The sequence below is a fragment of the Monodelphis domestica genome, chromosome 3 (assembly GCF_027887165.1).
Source record: "Monodelphis domestica isolate mMonDom1 chromosome 3, mMonDom1.pri, whole genome shotgun sequence".
Classification (NCBI taxonomy): Eukaryota; Metazoa; Chordata; class Mammalia; order Didelphimorphia; family Didelphidae; genus Monodelphis; species Monodelphis domestica.
In genome coordinates this window covers 485,092,392-485,110,226 of record NC_077229.1, presented here as the reverse complement: position 1 = coordinate 485,110,226, position 17,835 = coordinate 485,092,392, and the positions used below count along the sequence as shown (strand labels likewise).

The following is a 17,835-nucleotide window of genomic DNA, read 5'->3' as shown; positions in this document are numbered from 1 at the left end:
GAAAAACAATTTAAAAGATAATTTTTAAAAGAAAGCAGTTCTACCTAAAATTATTTAAATAAAGGCTCATATTTAGAAAATATTTTCCTGATACTTGTGGCTTAATTTGTTAATTTGAATCATATAAGTGATTCAAAGAGAGGGTTTTGAAATCAAGAGGAAATGACCCTGCTCTTTCACTTTTCATTTATTGAGATACAGCTACAAACACCATACAAGTGAAAATAAGAACTACTTTCACAAAACACAACATCACATTCCTAAGGAAGATACCCCTCCTTAAAGAATGAAGAGAAAGCTAGCATAGTAAGAACCTTTATGTTGAACAAATACATGATATCTCTGCTGGAAAGTTTATAGTTCTAACAGCAATAAATCATTACTTACATTTTCGGGCTGACTCTCCTCCCTAATTGTACTATATGTATAACTCCAGCCAACGTTCATATGTGTGATGTTAGGCAAATGGAGTACTGACCAAGACTGTGGCTAATTTGTGGAAAATCCACTGAAGATTTCAGTGGCAATTTGGAATATGAAATAGTATACTCTAATTAAAACAATAAAATGAAAAGTCCTATCTCTGACCCATGCTGGCTATGGGACCCTATGAAAGCCATTTAATAACTTTGTAAGTGCCCAAACATTAGTCTAAGACTACAGAAGTTACAAGCATTTGAAGATAGATCAAACTGATAGAAGGAATTCCTCCCTGGGAGTTGCTCATACTAATGAAATCATTATCTTACAATCTAGTTTAAAAGTTAAAAGAAAAGAATATACAAAAAACCAAACTATATTCAAAATTCAAATTTAAAGTAAAGAAAGAATTGACTGTTTAACTAACTTGGTGGGATCTGCTCCTTTAAAATAAGCATTAACCGATTCAGTAAGGGCTACTGCAACAGGTAAGGTGTCCTGATTTCCAAGGCTGACTGGGCTGGGACCACGTGAAACACCTAAAATATATATAATCCATATGTTTAATTCATCTTAGTAAGTTGTCACAGATGATCTTTATTCTTACGCCCCTTTGAAGTTCAAAACATAAATCTGGATTGGGAAAAAAAAACTCACTGACAAAAACAAATCAGAGGAGATGAAACCAAGTAATCGAACATATTTTTATTTTTTAACATGAAAGACTGGAAAGACACAAAGGGGAAAAATAAATTAGAGTTAAAAGAACACTTTAAAAGGTTTGCAACTTTTATTAAAACCAACACAATTTAAAGAAAACAAACTAAATATCTCTTAAGTACCAATAGGCAAAAACTGAACAAGTTAAATTGCTATGTTTCAAAGTCTCTTTAAATGATATTCAGATTATAAATGCATCTAGCTGAAGAAACTAGTTAAGTTATGAAAGTGAAAAATATAACACTGAGGGTTCTACTTATTCTATTCCTACTGGTATTACATTACCCTTATTTAGCAAGAAATAACTTTTCATTTTATTACATAATATTTATTGGTGACACAAAGACCATAAGTATGACAGAGAGACAACTTACAGAACATGTTACTCCTATGCAGACCAATTATATGTCAGTCTCCTAGAAATCTTTTTGTCTTCTATTCTACTATCTTACTCTTTCCAGAGGAAAGGATTAAAAATCTAAATAACATTTGGATACCTGTCTTGTTCACATAGTATATAAAATGTGTTTCCCCAACCAGATAATAAGTAAACTCCCTGTGAATAGGAGCAAGGTTTTTTTATTGAACCTTCAATACATCTTGCCCACAAAAATAACTGATTAAATAACATTTTTTCTTTTAAACGATTCTTAACATAATACTTATATTCCTGGTGAAATGTCTTTAATGTTAAAAAGAGGGGAGAGGAGGGGAGGGGAGGGGAGAAATACAATGCAATATACCTAGAAGGGTAGGGAGATAATATTTTTAGAAAAAGTATTCTATTTATAAGAGAATTCTTGTTTAAAACCAGAGAATATCTATAATATGGATAATACAGAACCAAAATTATGTTTGAGAAACCCAGACTATAAATTCTGGCAACAACAGCTTCTATCAGTCAATGATGCTATGACCAATAAAGTCTTTCAGAAAGTGCAGATGGTCTAAATTTTGAACAAAAAATTAATATTGGCATCAAGTTCACATAAAAAAGAACCCATGTGCTTAGAAAATATAAAGACAGAAGAGCTGTTTAAGGCTCTTCTCTAAATGTAAAACTGTCAAAATCTGCTGTCATAATGAGGTAAAAAGTTGAAAGGAAATGAAAAATGAAGAAAGAAATTAAACTTTAAAGTCTCAATTGACAAAGGTTTTGAAAAAAAGGAGGAAAAAGGTCAAAATCCCTATTCTATGAGTCAAAAACATGTATTTTGTACTTAGTACAACCAAAACATTGGGGGGAGGATGAAATTGTTTTTTTCCTCTCTGATTTTAGATTGTCAAAAATTAACAGTGATTTAAAATTGAATGAGAACAATAAGCCATAAGGGGAATAAACCTCACAAATAGAGAGTAGACATTCTGTGAGTCCCATGCGTGGCTGGCATGAAATGTCCTGGTCTATTCTTGTCCTAATAAGCTTGTTGAAGGAGCAATAATTAAAGGCCTCACTTTGAGGGAAACAGGGGAACTGCAGTACTGTATTACTGATTCCTACTCTGACAAGCAAGTGTATATAATCCAGTAGTCTTAAATTAAATGCTAAAGAGCTTTTCCTTAAATATCTTATCTCTCATATGATGAAACATACAGATATGAAAGAACAGCAACTATTATTGCTTTGACATATCCAGGATCAAAAGAAACTTTAAAAACTGCTCTCTTTCCAATTACTTGTCAAATAATAGATCTTTTTCATATTTATAATAGGAAGTCTTAGTACTCTATTACCCAACATTCTTATGTTATTTTAAGAGAAATGCTATAGTAATTATAAAGTTCAGTTAAATATTTATTGCTGACACTGATGATTCTTCTAAAAATTCTGAATATACCATGTGTTGAAAGCCTACGGCAAATAGAGATTCCCTAACTATGCGCCTTTGAGAAGGCTGGGCCCAGGGCTTCAACATTTCAGAGCCAATTCCTTGCTTCAATCTATCCCACTGCAGGAGCTGTCCTTGGCTCCCTTTGCTTTTAACCTTGTACAATCTACGTTTTTAGAGACCCTTGTAGAGAAAGGAAGCAGTAAACATGATACAGATAAAATTCTCACTACAATGATGATATTGCAAAGAAGAGCTACATACAACTAAGTTATTTCACGTCCAGTGGGAAAAAATACTGACCAATATCAAGTTATCTTCAGACTCTCACAAAATAACTTGACTGTCTACTGTTAGCATTATAAATGAAAACTGAGCTTAGGGAAAGTTGGGCTATTTAAACCTTTTTAGTTCCATCCTATAAAGTAGCTTTTCACCTACTTTTCACCTATTCACTTACTCTCTATCTGAATTTTTAAAAACCGTATCAGAATAAAACAATATACAAAATATGATCCAAGAGCTTAGATAGCAGGAAAAAAGCCTGGAAGGTAATGTTTACATGATACCTCCCCTTCCTCCAATCTCTGTTTCTTTTCATTTGTTAATTAATCATAAAGGGGATTAAAGAGAGATTCTATTTCATCTCTAGGTCCTGTAGTCAGGAGATGTGATTTAAAACATGTTATCCAGGGGGCAGCTGGGTAGCTCAGTGGATTGAGAGTCAGGCCTAGAGATGGGAGGTCCTAGGTTCAAATTTGACCTCAGACACTTCCCAGCTGTGTGACCCTGGGCAAGTCACTTGACCCCCATTGTCTAACCTATTGCCAATACACAGTATTGACTCCAAGACGGAAGGTAAGGGTTTAAAAAAAATGTTATCTATTTTGTCTCCCTATATTGATTTTAATAAAATTCTATTACGAGAAATTCTAGTGAAATTATAAAAATGTAATAATATGTCAAATGTTCTTCATAATTTTATGGGAAGGAAAGAGTTTGCATTTAAGTAATGCATTAAATCCAAACTTTTTGTAATCTAGAAGCTGAATTTCAATGGATCCTGGAACATCAACAAAACATTATTAATACAAAATTGAGGTTATTAAACTTTAGAGTTACACATTATTTCTATAACACCACATATTGCTGGAAAAGGAATGGTTAGGCCACAAAGTGCAAGTATTTTAAGTATACTTTAGGATAATTAGTTAACATGTAATTTTTTTTTTTGGGTACAATACCTGATGATGTCTCAGACTGCTTTTCAATTTCAGAGAGAATTCCAATGAAATTATCATCTTCTATCACATTTAAATAAAACAAAATGTTGCAGGAAAACAAAACAATTTCAAGGGCAAAAGGAATCAAAATTAAAAATCTATACAGGTTTAAAGAATCTTTGACTCAAAAAATACATATAAAACTGCCTACCTTTATCACTGTCACCCTTTTTCTATTGATTTCCTTTTCCAAACTATTTACAAAAGCAACTGCTGGCAGATTTCTACCACATACCTCTATTTCCATGAAAAAACTAATTAAAATAAAATGGAAAAGAGGCAAAGTTAATTTTTTTCAGCCCAACAGCCTGATTTTTAAGACCAATCCAAATTTTTATGGAAATGAAATGAATCAATTCTCTAAAAACCACATTTTTTAAAATGGAAAATGTTTTTTTAAGGCATTAAAAACTAAAAGGATATCCTATTAGTCTACATTAAGATATAAATGTGTAAAACTCAGTGGAAGCATTATGCTTTTATAGATTCCAAATTTAGGAAGAATATACACATTTCCCATAGACACAGAAACATACATACTTTTAGGAAATAATTTTATTTTTTTTTTGTACTATATTTCCTTTGGGCAGCTAGGAGGAGGTGGATAAAGCTCTGGGCCTGGAGTCAGGAAGACTCATCTGGCCCCAGACACTAGTGATGTGGCCCTGGACAAGCCACTTAACCCTGTTTTCTAATCTGTCAAATGAGCTAGAGAAGAAAATGGCAATCTGCTCCAGTATCTTTGCCAAGGAAACTCAAATGAAGTCATAAAGAATAATAACTAAAACAACTAAACAAATATTTCCTTAGCCTAAACATGAAATTTCAATTTTTTATCTTTTCTGCTAAACAATATGAACATAATTATTTCCTTAAGCATGCACATTTAAATAAAAGTCTAGCCAAGGCTGGCATATCCGATGTGATGATGAATAAATGCTGAAAAGCAAATTTTTTTAGATAAAAACTTCCATTTTAAGCCACCTGAATCTCAAAAAGTTATCTCTAGGTTATATTTCATAGGTATTAAAATTTCAGACTTAGATGAGAAACATTTTAGTACCCTTTTTTTTTTTAAGTAAGAGAGGATGCAACAAAGTACTTCCCTCTATCTTGGAGTTACTTACCTATTGTTGGTGTATTTGCTGCACTGAGTGAAGCAGATGAGGATATGGAGGAGGTACTTTCCGCTCTTGCTAAAGGAGCTGCAGGAGGTGGACTGGTATTAGAAGTCACTGGTGGGCTGAATGGTCTGGGCTTCAAAACAAAACATTAAATGTCAAAAATCCAATACTCATATGTTTAAACGTAATAAAATATTAAAGTCATATGAAAGATGATATTATTGGACCTGCTTAACAACTCTTCCATGTTCAGAACAGAACATTATTTGTATATTTAAGTAAAAAGGAACTGTATTAGAACCTTATTACACAAATTCAAATGAATCATAGGTCAAACTATATTCCATGCTGAAAAGGTCTGTCTGATTAACATAAAAGTCATCTCCTCAATTGTCCCAACACCATCAATGTAAGGAAGTTTTACTAACAGGTACTTTTATTTTACTTCACAATCTCAGTAATCAGATGGTCTTTTTCTCTAATATTCTGATAATCCAATAAATCTGGAACTTCATGGGATATATTTCACATATCAACAATGCAAATAGCAACTCATTATGTCTTCCCATTCTGGGAGATTTTCATCCACACCCTCCCATAAATTCACCATAGGAGTCCACCCATGCTAGTTGCATTTCCTGCATTTTCTTGACTACATTAATATCAATGGAGTATGTGGACTGTCCATTTGTTGTCCTTCACTATGTGCCTAGTTCCACCTTTTTTTCTGGTTAGTTATATAGTTCTCTGGTGGCATCCATTAAAAGTCTTGTGTAATTCCTTATCTGTAGTAGTTTGTAGCCTTCTCACACCCACCATGAATCTTTCCATTATCTTTTGCTGGCCCTCCACTTCAGTTCTTCAGGAAACAGAAAACTATTCCATCATCCAAAACCAATCATTAGCAAAAAAGCAGTGGTGTTTAAAAAGATTAACCTTTATTTCTCGAAGTTTGGGATCAATAAAAGAACAATGTAATTTTCCAAAGGCAAGCCAATCTGGTCTCTTTCTATTCAATTCTGGGTCCAGTTCATTGTTCATTTGCAGTGTCTGTCCAAGATATATGTACCAATGGATAAACTCTATAGAATGTTCATTACACTGAACTTTCCAGTGCTTATTTTTTCTCCTCACCTAAAACAGCCATCTGCTGGAGCTGACTTCCAGAGGCTATCTCTCCTTCTCTCTCTAGAGGGAGTTAATCAGTTCACTTATGGATCTCAGCCCTATCCTGACTGGTTTGATAACTGCTAAACACACCTAACCCACTATATTCAGCTAGTTTCAGATCATACTTTACATTTTATCTAGAAATCTACCAGAAAAAAAGAGTCCACATGGGCATCTTGCTGTAGTCATCTACCTCTGGTACTGTGGTGACTGAAATTAAGGTAAACTGAAAGACAAAGTTCTGAGCATGATCAATTCATTAGTTAGGCTAGCAGTAACTAACAAACTGCATCAATGGCCTTCCTGGATGACCAAAGAACTTGGATAGGAGCTGTGAAAATAGAAATGGCAATCTGTATGACTATTTCTTGTTGCAATGACTGATGTACTTTGGCTTGAGACTAGAAAGAGCTGCTACTAGTAGGGGACACACCAAGGATTTCTTAGTTACAATGGGGATAGGTGTATGTTGAGTGACACTGAGAGATACTGCTACAGATAGAGGGATGCTGCCACAGGGGAATGTCTGGGGTTTGCCTATTGATTCCTGTTTGAAGGCTAATGGATCAATATTTTCCTAATCTTCTCCTACCCTCTTCCTCCCTCACTCCCTCCCTTAACCACCCACTTCTTGAAGCCTTTGGCTTCCTCCCTCCCCCCCCCCCCCAGTGGTCTATAAAGATACTCTTGTTTTCTTTCTCAGGTACGGGGTTTATTGGGAAACAACAGGATGGGAAACTGAGGAAAGACGGATGAGGGTTTCCTTAATCTATAATAAGAATTTGGGGGTTTGAGAAATCAGTCCAGTAACAACTGTGACAGAGGGACAGTTAGAAAGATGGAGGACAATTGTTTAAAATCTTTCTTCTTCACAAAGCCACCAAGGTCTCTCAGCCTAATTTCAGAAGCCCCCCTCAAGGGTCCTTCAGCCTGGGACAAAAGCTAATAAGATCAGTTCAGGGCTTCTCTCCTTCAGCATGGCTTTCCTCCAACTCTTGGTCAGTAAAATCCCAGAGAGCCAAAGTCACCTAGTCAGTCCACCCCAGAGAGAGAGACAGACCCAAAGTCCCCTCCAGCTTCAACTGCCTTCTCCTGGGAGCATTCTGTTTGGAACCTTCTCCTTGATTTTGCAGATCAGGTCCCCAGCTTGTTTCTTGCATGTTTGGCTTGCAAGTCCTCTCTCTCTCCATGCCTCTACCACAGCTGGCAGTGTCTTTTATAACACTTATCAAGATGACAGAGGAAAATCTCAAGTAATATAGTTGTTTCTTCTTTTGACTGGCTATCCATAACATAGTCTGAATTGAAATTACATTATTTGGACCTCCCCTTCTGAAACTCCCTTAACACTGCCAAGACATGTGATTCCAGTCACAAGACAAAGGTTATCAAGTGTTAGGAATAGTCTAAAGGCAGAGGAATTGCTACAATAGTTTAAATAGTTAAGACTTGACCTTTTATTTTATTTATTTAGTTTTCTCTGGAAAGTGAGTGATAGGCAATATTACAAAAGTTAGCTAATGATTTATTGATTGTTAGCATTTTCGTTTTTAAACTCTTGCTTTCTGTTTTAATAAGAACGCTAAGACAGAAGGGCAAGAGTTAAAATTTGAACCTAGATCCTACTGACTCCAGGCCAAGCATTGATGTGATTGAGCCACTGCTGGCTCAAACATATTAGATTGGTTCTTGGACTCAGTCTATCTCTTGGAGAAGAGTTATCATGAATCAAACTCCCTTTCTCTAAATGTTATAATTCCTTTTCCAAAACAAAACCAAAGAGCTCCTAGTTTTATTTATCATTTCTTAGGAAGCTTCTGTTTTCAGGTTCCTCTTTCTCCTCTAATTTTCTTCTCATATAGTTGTTTTAGGGTTGGCAACTTGTTTTACTTCTATTCCTTTGAATATACATTATTCACTGATTTTCCCTTTTCCTGTTTTGTTAATATAAGCTTTCATAAATATACATTTTTACTATGAGGACTACTTTAACTTTCTCTCCAAGTTTTGGTCCATTTCATTGTTACCAGCTCTAACCCAAAAATTTAAAAGATTGAATCTTTGACTCAATCAATATTTAGGATATGATTACTTGGTCTCCACTCAGATCAGTTTTTATGATACCTGTCTTTATACTTGTTCATGATTTCTTTCTGTTCTAGCACATGATCATTTTTTGTGAAGGTTCCATGGGATACTCAGAAATATATATGTTCAAATTGATATGTCATCTTTGGTAAGTGAAGTCTAACTTATCCAACAATTCATTTAGCTAAATTTTCTCCTTGCATAAAATTTTTCCACCTCCTCATTTTCTGCACCTAAAACTTGTACATAAGCTATAATTATTTTCATGGTGATTGTTTTCATACTTATTTCTCATGAGAAATTAAACCAAAAATGGCCAAATGTCTGAGAAAAAATTTATCTTGCTGCCTTTTGATATGTGATAATTTTTTTTCCTTTCTAAAGATTTATTTCCTTCTTTTTTTTTGATATGTGATAAAATTGATTCTTCCAACTCCTTTCTTTGCTTCTCCAAACAATCAAGTAGCTAACTTACTAGAAATGATCTCTCTATACTTAGCTAGATTGGTCCTCATAAAGAAGACTGTTGTTTACACCATATTCAAAGTCTATTCAACATGGTGAAAATCTGCCAGAATTAGCACTCTGATGGTAAAGACTTTAAGAACCAAAAGTTATCTCCAGATCTTCCATATCACAATATAACATTAGAGCAAAACTTTATTTTAGTGTCTCCTTCCTCCTTTAGAGGAAGAGTTAGAGCTACTACCAAGAAGCGATCACATTCAGAGAAAGGACTGATTCATAGTAGTCTATTTCCAAGAAGTATGCCTGAGTCCAAGAAACAATCTAATCTAAAATATCTGAATTTATTATGCAAATTTGAGGCTATTTTTATACTTATAAACATTTATCTAAATGCTACTGTCTATTAAAATTGGAATAAAGTTTGGTGTTCCATATAGTAGAAAGTAAGCTATCAAGAACTTTGATGGGAATGTATAATTATGGCAATCTATATTTTGGCAGTTGTGGAGGTTAACCCTAGGCATCTCAACATTCATGAATATTTTTAGGCTTTAATATTTTTGTCCATGCTGTCTTATACATGTCTGGGACCAGTACACAGAAAACCAAAGTCAAAGTAAATGAAAAGTGCATTTTTATTTCCAAAGAGAGAGGTTAAGAGGGAAAGGGGAAAATCCTTGACACAAATTTTACTAGCTAAGTACCCCAGAATCTAAAACCTTCTCATGAAGGATCTTCAGAGAGTTGATTTTCTACTCTTATCTCCCTGTCCTAGCTAAGCTGTAAAATGCCAGTCCCTGTTCTATATATCCTGCACTAAAATCCAATCTTGGCTGTTACTAGAGATACTGGTCTATAACAAATCAGGCAGGGATCCAGAGAAAAGATCCCAAGTCCAGATGGACTCAGACCTCTGCTTACTGACAGCTTGATGTTGATACAGGATAGTGACAGGCTCTTAAGATCTTCTTCCAGGACACACAGCACAAGGACAGCAACACAGAGAGCAATATGGATAGGGCCAAACCCTCAGGACTCGGCATCCACTCCCTCCAAGTTCAAATCCAGAGAGAGACAGCCAGCCTCAACAGTCTGAGTTTTTTCAGATTAACCCCTTCCTGCAGCATTCCAGAATCTTTCCCTGTTGGTCTCATGCCTGTCATCTGCAAATCTCATTTTCCTAATAACCTTATCTTTTCCTCATAACATACAGAGCCTACTGAATAAAGATCTTTTATTAGCAACTCAGTTCTCACCATGAACATTTCTTATTGCCACATATGGAAAACACCGTATCTACAAAGAATAGAAGACAAAGGGTTTAATAGATACTGACTCCTGGTAAATGCTTTTCTTTAACAAGTTCTTGGTATAAGCTCATTTATGCCTTTTTCATAATATGGCTGATTTTCTGCATAATTAATAAGTCAAAAACCAAGTTTTCTTCACCTTCAATATCGCCTTCATAACCACCATTAACATCTTAGAGCTGACAAGTCAAAGAACAATATCTATGATTCCTGCACCACCAACAAAGTAGATTAAAGAGTACTGAACTGTCAGTTTGATTACATTCTTCTATCTTCCTTGCATTTAATCAGCTGATGAGAGGGGAAGATGGAGCATCAGCTCTCATCAGCTGAGAGGGGAAGATGGAGTTCACTATCTTTTAAATTTTTTTTAGCTATTTACCAATTATATGTAAATATATTTCTTAACAATGGTTTTTTCAATTTTGAATTCCAAATTCTCTTCTTCCCTTTTACTCCTCCTGTCTACTTGAGAAGGCAAGCAAATTTAGTTTAATTATACATGTATGGTTGTACAAAACATATTTCTATATTTGCCATGCTGCAGAAGAAAACTCAAAACAAAACGATTAAAAATAGTTTTTAAAAGTCTGCTTCAATCTGCATTCAGAATTCATCAGTTCTCTCTCTGGAGGTATATAGCATTTTTTGTCATGAGTCCTTTGGAACTGTCTTTGATCATTGTCTTGATCAAAATATCTAAGTTGTTCAGCAATGATCAACTTTACAATACTGCTGTAACTATATACAAAGTTCTTCTAGCTTTCACTTCACTGTGGATGAGTTCATATAAATCTTCCAGGTTTTTTGGAAATTACCCTGTTCGTCATTTCTTATAGCACAAAAGTATTCCATCACAATTTATTCAGCCATTTCATAATTGAATAGCATCCTCTCAATGTACAATTCTTTGCCACCACAAAAAGATCAGCTCACTATCTTACATATGCTAATATGTTTTGGGGACACTAACTCCCAAACCTGTGAATTTATCAGAAAGGTACTTCTATTTTACATGATATCAGGCCATACTTCTTTTCCCCTAAGGTCTTTTCAATATGTGACTTTAAAAAAAATTCCAGGCCTAAGCAAAATTAGGAACTTCATTTTTAACATAACAGTTATGTATATGCCTGGTGGACATATCAAGTTTATCATCATTAACTCTTTTGTAACAATATTGGCTATTCTGAAAAACATCCTAATCCACAGATTCAATCAGTGAGTTAACATCATGGGACAAGAAGATAATAAATGTATTCTGAGACGTTAATTTTATTATTTCAGAGAAAGCAGCACAGGGTTCTAGCAATGTAATAGCTTTGATGTTTTTAAAATGATATTTTACAAAAGGTTTAAAAAAATGACAAGGGGCAGCTGGGTGGCTCAGTGGATTGAGCCAGGCCTTAAGATGGAAGGTCCTAGGTTCAAATCTGGCCTCAGATACTTCCTAGCTACGTGACCCTAGGCAAGTCACTAAACCCCCTTCCCTTACCACTCTTCTGTCTTAGAACTAATACACAGTAGTGATTCTAAGGTGGAAGGTAGAGTTTAAAAAAAGAAACTGACAGAAAGTCTTTCCACATATTTACTCATCTGTAATGGGGATTACAGTTTAACACTATCTGCCTCATTGAGATTGTGACCCTTAAACATAGCATGCTAAGTACAAAATAGCTAAGAAATATGTCAATAACACTTCTAAGGACCTAAATTATATTATACAAGAGCACAAAATTTCAGAAGTTCTACAACTGAGGATAAAGGGCAAAGACATGAAAAATAACAAATAGGGCTGATATTTTTCTTGGAAAATATGTAAACCCAATTTTTGTAAGTCAAACCAGTTTCTCATTAACTAACATCGTAACTTTGTTCTATGGAGTTTTTATTTTGTTCTTGATTGATTCTCACTAGTGTTACGTAAACAACTTACTCCAAGTTCCTTTGCTCCCCCCTAATTCCTTTACCCACAAAAGATTCTTTGTCAAGGTACTAATAATCTACAAATAAGAACTTAAATAGATTGAGTTTATTAATGAAAAAAAACTATTAGTGAATCCTTTTATTATCCAAATCAACACTACCTAAATACTTTTGATAACAATGGCAATTAGATTTAAAAAGGATTTTTTTTGGTAGATGAGAAAAATTGAGACCCTGACAAGTTCTGTTATGGTTGCATAGTTGCTTAGTGGAAAGAAAAGTCAGAAGTAAAATCCAGATGAGTTGATTATTTGGTTCAACTAGTTCTTCCCACTATACTACAATCCTCCCCAAGTATTTTGTTTTCCACTCTAAAATAGGATACAAGTCAAAAGCATGTAGTGTGAGTGAAAAATCTCCTACTCCCTTATATGAGGATTAGATTTTAATGTTAGCAGTAGTATTGAGTTAATCATAATTGTAATTCTAGGATGTTAAATAATGTTAGCATAAGTGATGATTTTAGTAGGCCTTTTGTGATTGTTTTAGTATAAGTTTTTAAGGTTTTGAATTAAGTAGAAAACTGCTTTAGCATAATTAATCATTGTTAGCATAGGCTTCAGTTTGGGCCTTAGCCTTAAACTTGGTATGTCATGCACCCTCAGCAATTATGGTCTTGAACTTGTGACTTGGGTCTTTATTGCATAGAGGCTTCTGCCTCAGTTAGAAGCCTGGTGACACCCCTTCACTTTTGTGAATCCCCTAATACACAGCATCAGTCTTTTGCCCTGCTTGAGGGCCTGGCACCTCCTCCTTACCCTGGTCATCTTAGGATACATCATCCTTGACATCATCAGGCTTAGAAAGTAGGGTTCAGGCTTCCCCACTTTCCCCTTGTCTATCAAGTGACTTCTTTTACCAATGAGAAGTATTTCCAGATTATTTCAACCAATCCACATCTCTATTTTTATCACTCTTGAGTTATTTTTAAACTGGTATGTAAGTTGTCTAATTCTTTGGACATAAAAGAAGTCTTCTCACAAGGCTTGGAGTCTTTTGGTCTTGACCAGAAGTCTGGCTTTATTGTGAGACAGGCCCTCTCTCAATAAATCTATTTCTTTTTTACTTAGAAACTTTGATTCTCTAATTTGCATTCCTGTTCTTAGAAATTATGCAACAGTAGTAAGTGCTTACTATGTGTTAGGTCAGTGCTGGAGATACAAAGTTAGTCAGTCAATAAACATCTATTAACTGCCTTCCAGATGCCAGGCACTATGCCAAGTGCTAGGTATACAAATACATAAGAGAAAGGCAGTCCCCTGCCCTCAAAGAGCTTACAGTCTAGGGATATAACATGTAAATAGGTGGGCATGGACAAGGTACAGATTGAGTAGACAGATGACAATCTTACGAAGGCACTAGTAGTTGGGAGGACTGATAAAGAATTCTTACAGAAACTGGAATTTAGGCTGAATTGTGGAGGAATGTAGGGAAGCTAAGAAGCAGAAGTGAAGAGGCAGAGCATTTCAGACAGAGGGGACAACAAGCACAAAGACAAGGAAATGGAGTGGAGAAAAAGCAAAAAGGCCAGTGTGCCTAGAGCATGGAAGTGGAATAAAGTGTAAGAAAATTACAAAGGTAAGAAGGGGCAGATTATAAAGAGCTTTAATAGAGAAGTTTATATTTAATCCTGGAAGCAATAGGGAGCTACTGGAACTCACTGAGTCTGAATGTCAGACCTAATGCTTTAGATTAATCACCTTGGCGGCTGAATGGAGGATGGGTAGCAGTGAGGATAGATTTGAGGCAAGGAAACTATTAGAAAGGTACTGCAATAGTCTAGGCAAGAGATGATAAATATCTGAACCATGGTAGTACCTATACTAATAGAATAAAGGGGATGTAAATGAGAGATGTTTCAAAGGGAGCAATGAGAAGTCTGGCAACTGATTGGATATGTGGGATGAGTGAGAGCTAAAGATAACACTTCAGTAAAATGAAGAGGCTGAACAAGACGAGATCTTAAATCATCCCTTTCCAGTTCTATATTTCTCATTCTATATGGCTATAGATATATGCTATTTTCTTGGCCAAAAGTCAGAGAAGATCATCAAGGATTTCCCCTGCACATATTACACCTCCTGGTAACTTAGTCTTATGGGTGTATATATAGCCTGAGATTTAGAACATTCAGTGACTTATCCAGGGTCACGAGCTGATGCATATAAGAGGTGGGAGTTGAGTGTAGTTCTTCCTGGCTTCAGCAATATATATGATTTTTTTCATATACACATATGAAATATATGTGTATATAATATATATATATGTATAATATACATATATGTAAAAACTGTATACAGCACTCAAGCTCTATAGTGCTGGTGTTGGAGTCAAGAAGATCTATCTATCTCTTTGTCTGTCTGTCTATCTATCTATGTATGGTGCCATACAACTTAACATTTGACTATATATAAAATTATATTAGTTTATGATGTTTCCATTTCCATAACAAGACTTGTATCTCTATATTGCTTTTGCAATTGTTCTTGAACCTATACTAATAGTAGGCACTCCTGAGGACTTTCTTCATGACAAATGTGAATAATAACCCTCTACAACAACTGTACTTCTTGCTTTGTTCATTATTCTTCCCTTGATAATTTTCTAAATGAGCTCTTTTGATGGCTGGAGAGTGGGTTCAAGGAGAAAAAAAATAGTGCCTTTTGGTTCATTTTTGACTCCTGCCTGAAAAACACTCTATACCAGTCAAACCATGTTTCATGGTACATTGATTATAATGATTATGTTTGAAAGAGACTTTAATCATGTGATAGTTTAGTCCTTTTCAAATTACAGATTCAAGCCAAAATAAATGAAAGGATTTGCTCAACATGTGCAAATAAGTAGCAAAGCTGGAACCAGATCTCCAATCACTCTTCATTGCTCTTTGCACTACAACTATATTATCACTAATTCACTAATACAGCTCTAACTCTATTGGAACAAAGTCTACAGTTTTTCAGGTATGTGTGGGCAAAGAAAAATCACATCTTAAATCAAAATAATGCTAGAATTTTAAAAAATCAAATACGTACTATTTCATTAATGCCACTGAGCTTGCTTGAAGTAAGTTTTGGTCTAGAAGTAGGTCTTGGAGGTGGGACAATGGTGCCTGTAGAAAGAGGAGTTGTAGGCCTGGCTAATAAAGGGAAAAAAAAAGAGATTTTGATGGAAATCATTAAAAATTGGAAAAAATTTAAGCTTATCCTATAGTAATGGAAGGGTAAAAAATAAAATTATATAATAATTGCCTTTATGAGTTTTATTTACCAAATATTTTACAAAAAATTTAAATTTTGTCACTATGACTCAAAAATCTATCAGATGTGGTTTTTAAACCATTGATAATATTACTGAGGAAATTAATAACAAAATAAAATTACTGAAGAAAATGCCTTAATAAATAACATGATTGAAATGTTATTTCCATTATTGTTATTACTATTGTTAGTTTAATTAATATTACATTCAAAAATTAACTCTAATTTCTCTCTTTTGCATTTATTTTGTATGGAGTTATTGCAAAAAAAATAAAGTCCTTAAGTTTAAATACAATACCTTAGGTCAAGTAATTTGGGCTACAAACACAATACTTACCTAACCCAAATAGCAATTTAACTCACATTTCAAATAGTACAGTTATATTTGTGTATGCGGCTAAAAAATATTAGAGCCCTATATTAGCTTAAATAAAATTCTGCACAATTAATACAAGTTAAATAAGTTTTAAAATAATTAGCTTTTAAAATTCAAATTAGAAAATTATATTCACTTTTTTCCAGAATCATTTAAGTTCTAATTCTTTAGGTTTTTCTTATAAACTGAAAATAGCTTATAGACCTGAACATTTTATGTGAGAATATATTAATTCTATTTCTATTTGAACCATGGATTGATTCTTGCCCACAGAAATAAATTAGTGGGTGATATTCAGGTACATCATGAAAAAGCCACAAATTAAAATAGTGTAAAAATTATTGGGAGAATTCAGTGAGGGAGCAGAAATGCACAAACATCATCAGAGTAAATAAATTATCTGATAATTTAAAAGTTTTCCCTTCTGTGCAAGGAATCTTAAAAATCTTAGTGTGCTATAAACTGCATTAACACTTATGAACACCCTATATTTTCTCTCTCTCACCAACCCCCCCTCCTCTTCCCTCTGTTGACATATATATATATATAAAGATAGGTATGTATATGTGTATATAGAAATATTCTTAAAGGTGGAAGTATGTTCAGAGCATACATGAATGTATAAGGCAAGAGATATGAAAATGAATAAATGAAACTGAAGGCTTCAGACCACCAAAAAAAGAGAAAAAGCATTAAAGAAATGGAACAGGATGGGCAATCACAAAAAAGAAACATGGGAAAGGATACTGGTTATTGAATTGGAGAAAAAGACATTAGGAACTAAGCATTAATTAGGTAAATGTTTATATTTCTTAAAATGTTAAAATAACACTTGATGGCTAAAGAAAACAAAAGTAGGAGGGAAGAGATCTTCAGTAGTTACAGGAAATATGACATAAGGGCATTGCTTTTGGCCATGTCATTTTTCAACCAGACTTACTTCACTGAGTAGAGATTTCCTGGTGAGGAACTTCCTCTACCAATTCAACCTATGATCCTAGAGAGCTGCCTGGATCATTGACAGGTTAAGTGACTTGTCCAGAATCCATAGCATTCACAAAGGAAGGACTTCACTCAGTCTTCCTGACTCTGAGGCCATCTCTCTATCCATTAAGGCAAAATGCCTCTCTCATTCTGGGTAACCAGGAATGTGTAAATTCAGAAAATGGCATCAGTTATGACCAAGGAGGGTGAGGGAGAGCATTAGAGTGAGTGGGAGAGAGACAGAGACAGAGAGAGATAGAGACACAGACAGAGAAAGATGGGTTTCCAGATTTTTTTTTTTAAACCCTTACCTTCCATCTTAGAATCAATACTATGTATTGGTTCCAAGGCAGAAGAGTGGTAAGGGCTAGGCAATGGGGATCAAGGGACTTGCCCAGGGTCACATAGCTAAGAAGTGTCTGAGGTCATATTTGAACCCAGGACCTCCCATCCCTGGGCCAGGCTCTCAATCCATTGAACCACCTAGCTGCCCCCTGGTTTCTAGATTTTTTCCAGTTAGTGCTATAATCCAGAAGTGCCCGTACCATTTAAATTGTCTCTGCATTTTTAATTTGAGCTGGAACCAACTGCTTGTATTACACAATTCTAATTTTGAATAGTGTGAATTCAAATAATATGACTACTTTATCAGATTATGTGTTCTCACTAATCAGGATATAGTTGTGAATTTAATATGATCATTTAAAAAACCTAACACAGCACTTTGTTTTCCCAAACCACCATTAGATCTGTGAAGCTTTTGCTTATTTTAAATTCAAAAAGACAATTTAGAAAAGTATAGCCATGTATCTAGAGC

At 34.6% G+C, this 17,835-nt stretch overlaps 1 protein-coding gene across 7 annotated transcripts in view; it reads right to left on the bottom strand.

Annotated features, from left to right (window-relative positions):
- The window catches only part of FCHO2 (FCH and mu domain containing endocytic adaptor 2), a 145,332-nt gene that overhangs the window by 8,496 nt on the left and 119,001 nt on the right, over positions 1–17,835 (bottom strand). For all 7 annotated transcript variants that reach the window (XM_056824738.1, XM_056824741.1, XM_056824740.1 and 4 more), the window contains 3 exons: positions 15,434–15,537; positions 5,380–5,509; positions 848–959 (listed from right to left, as the gene is read on the bottom strand). In XM_056824738.1, the coding sequence (XP_056680716.1) occupies positions 848–959; positions 5,380–5,509; positions 15,434–15,537 (346 nt within the window). The remainder of the gene's footprint in view (positions 1–847; positions 960–5,379; positions 5,510–15,433; positions 15,538–17,835) is intronic.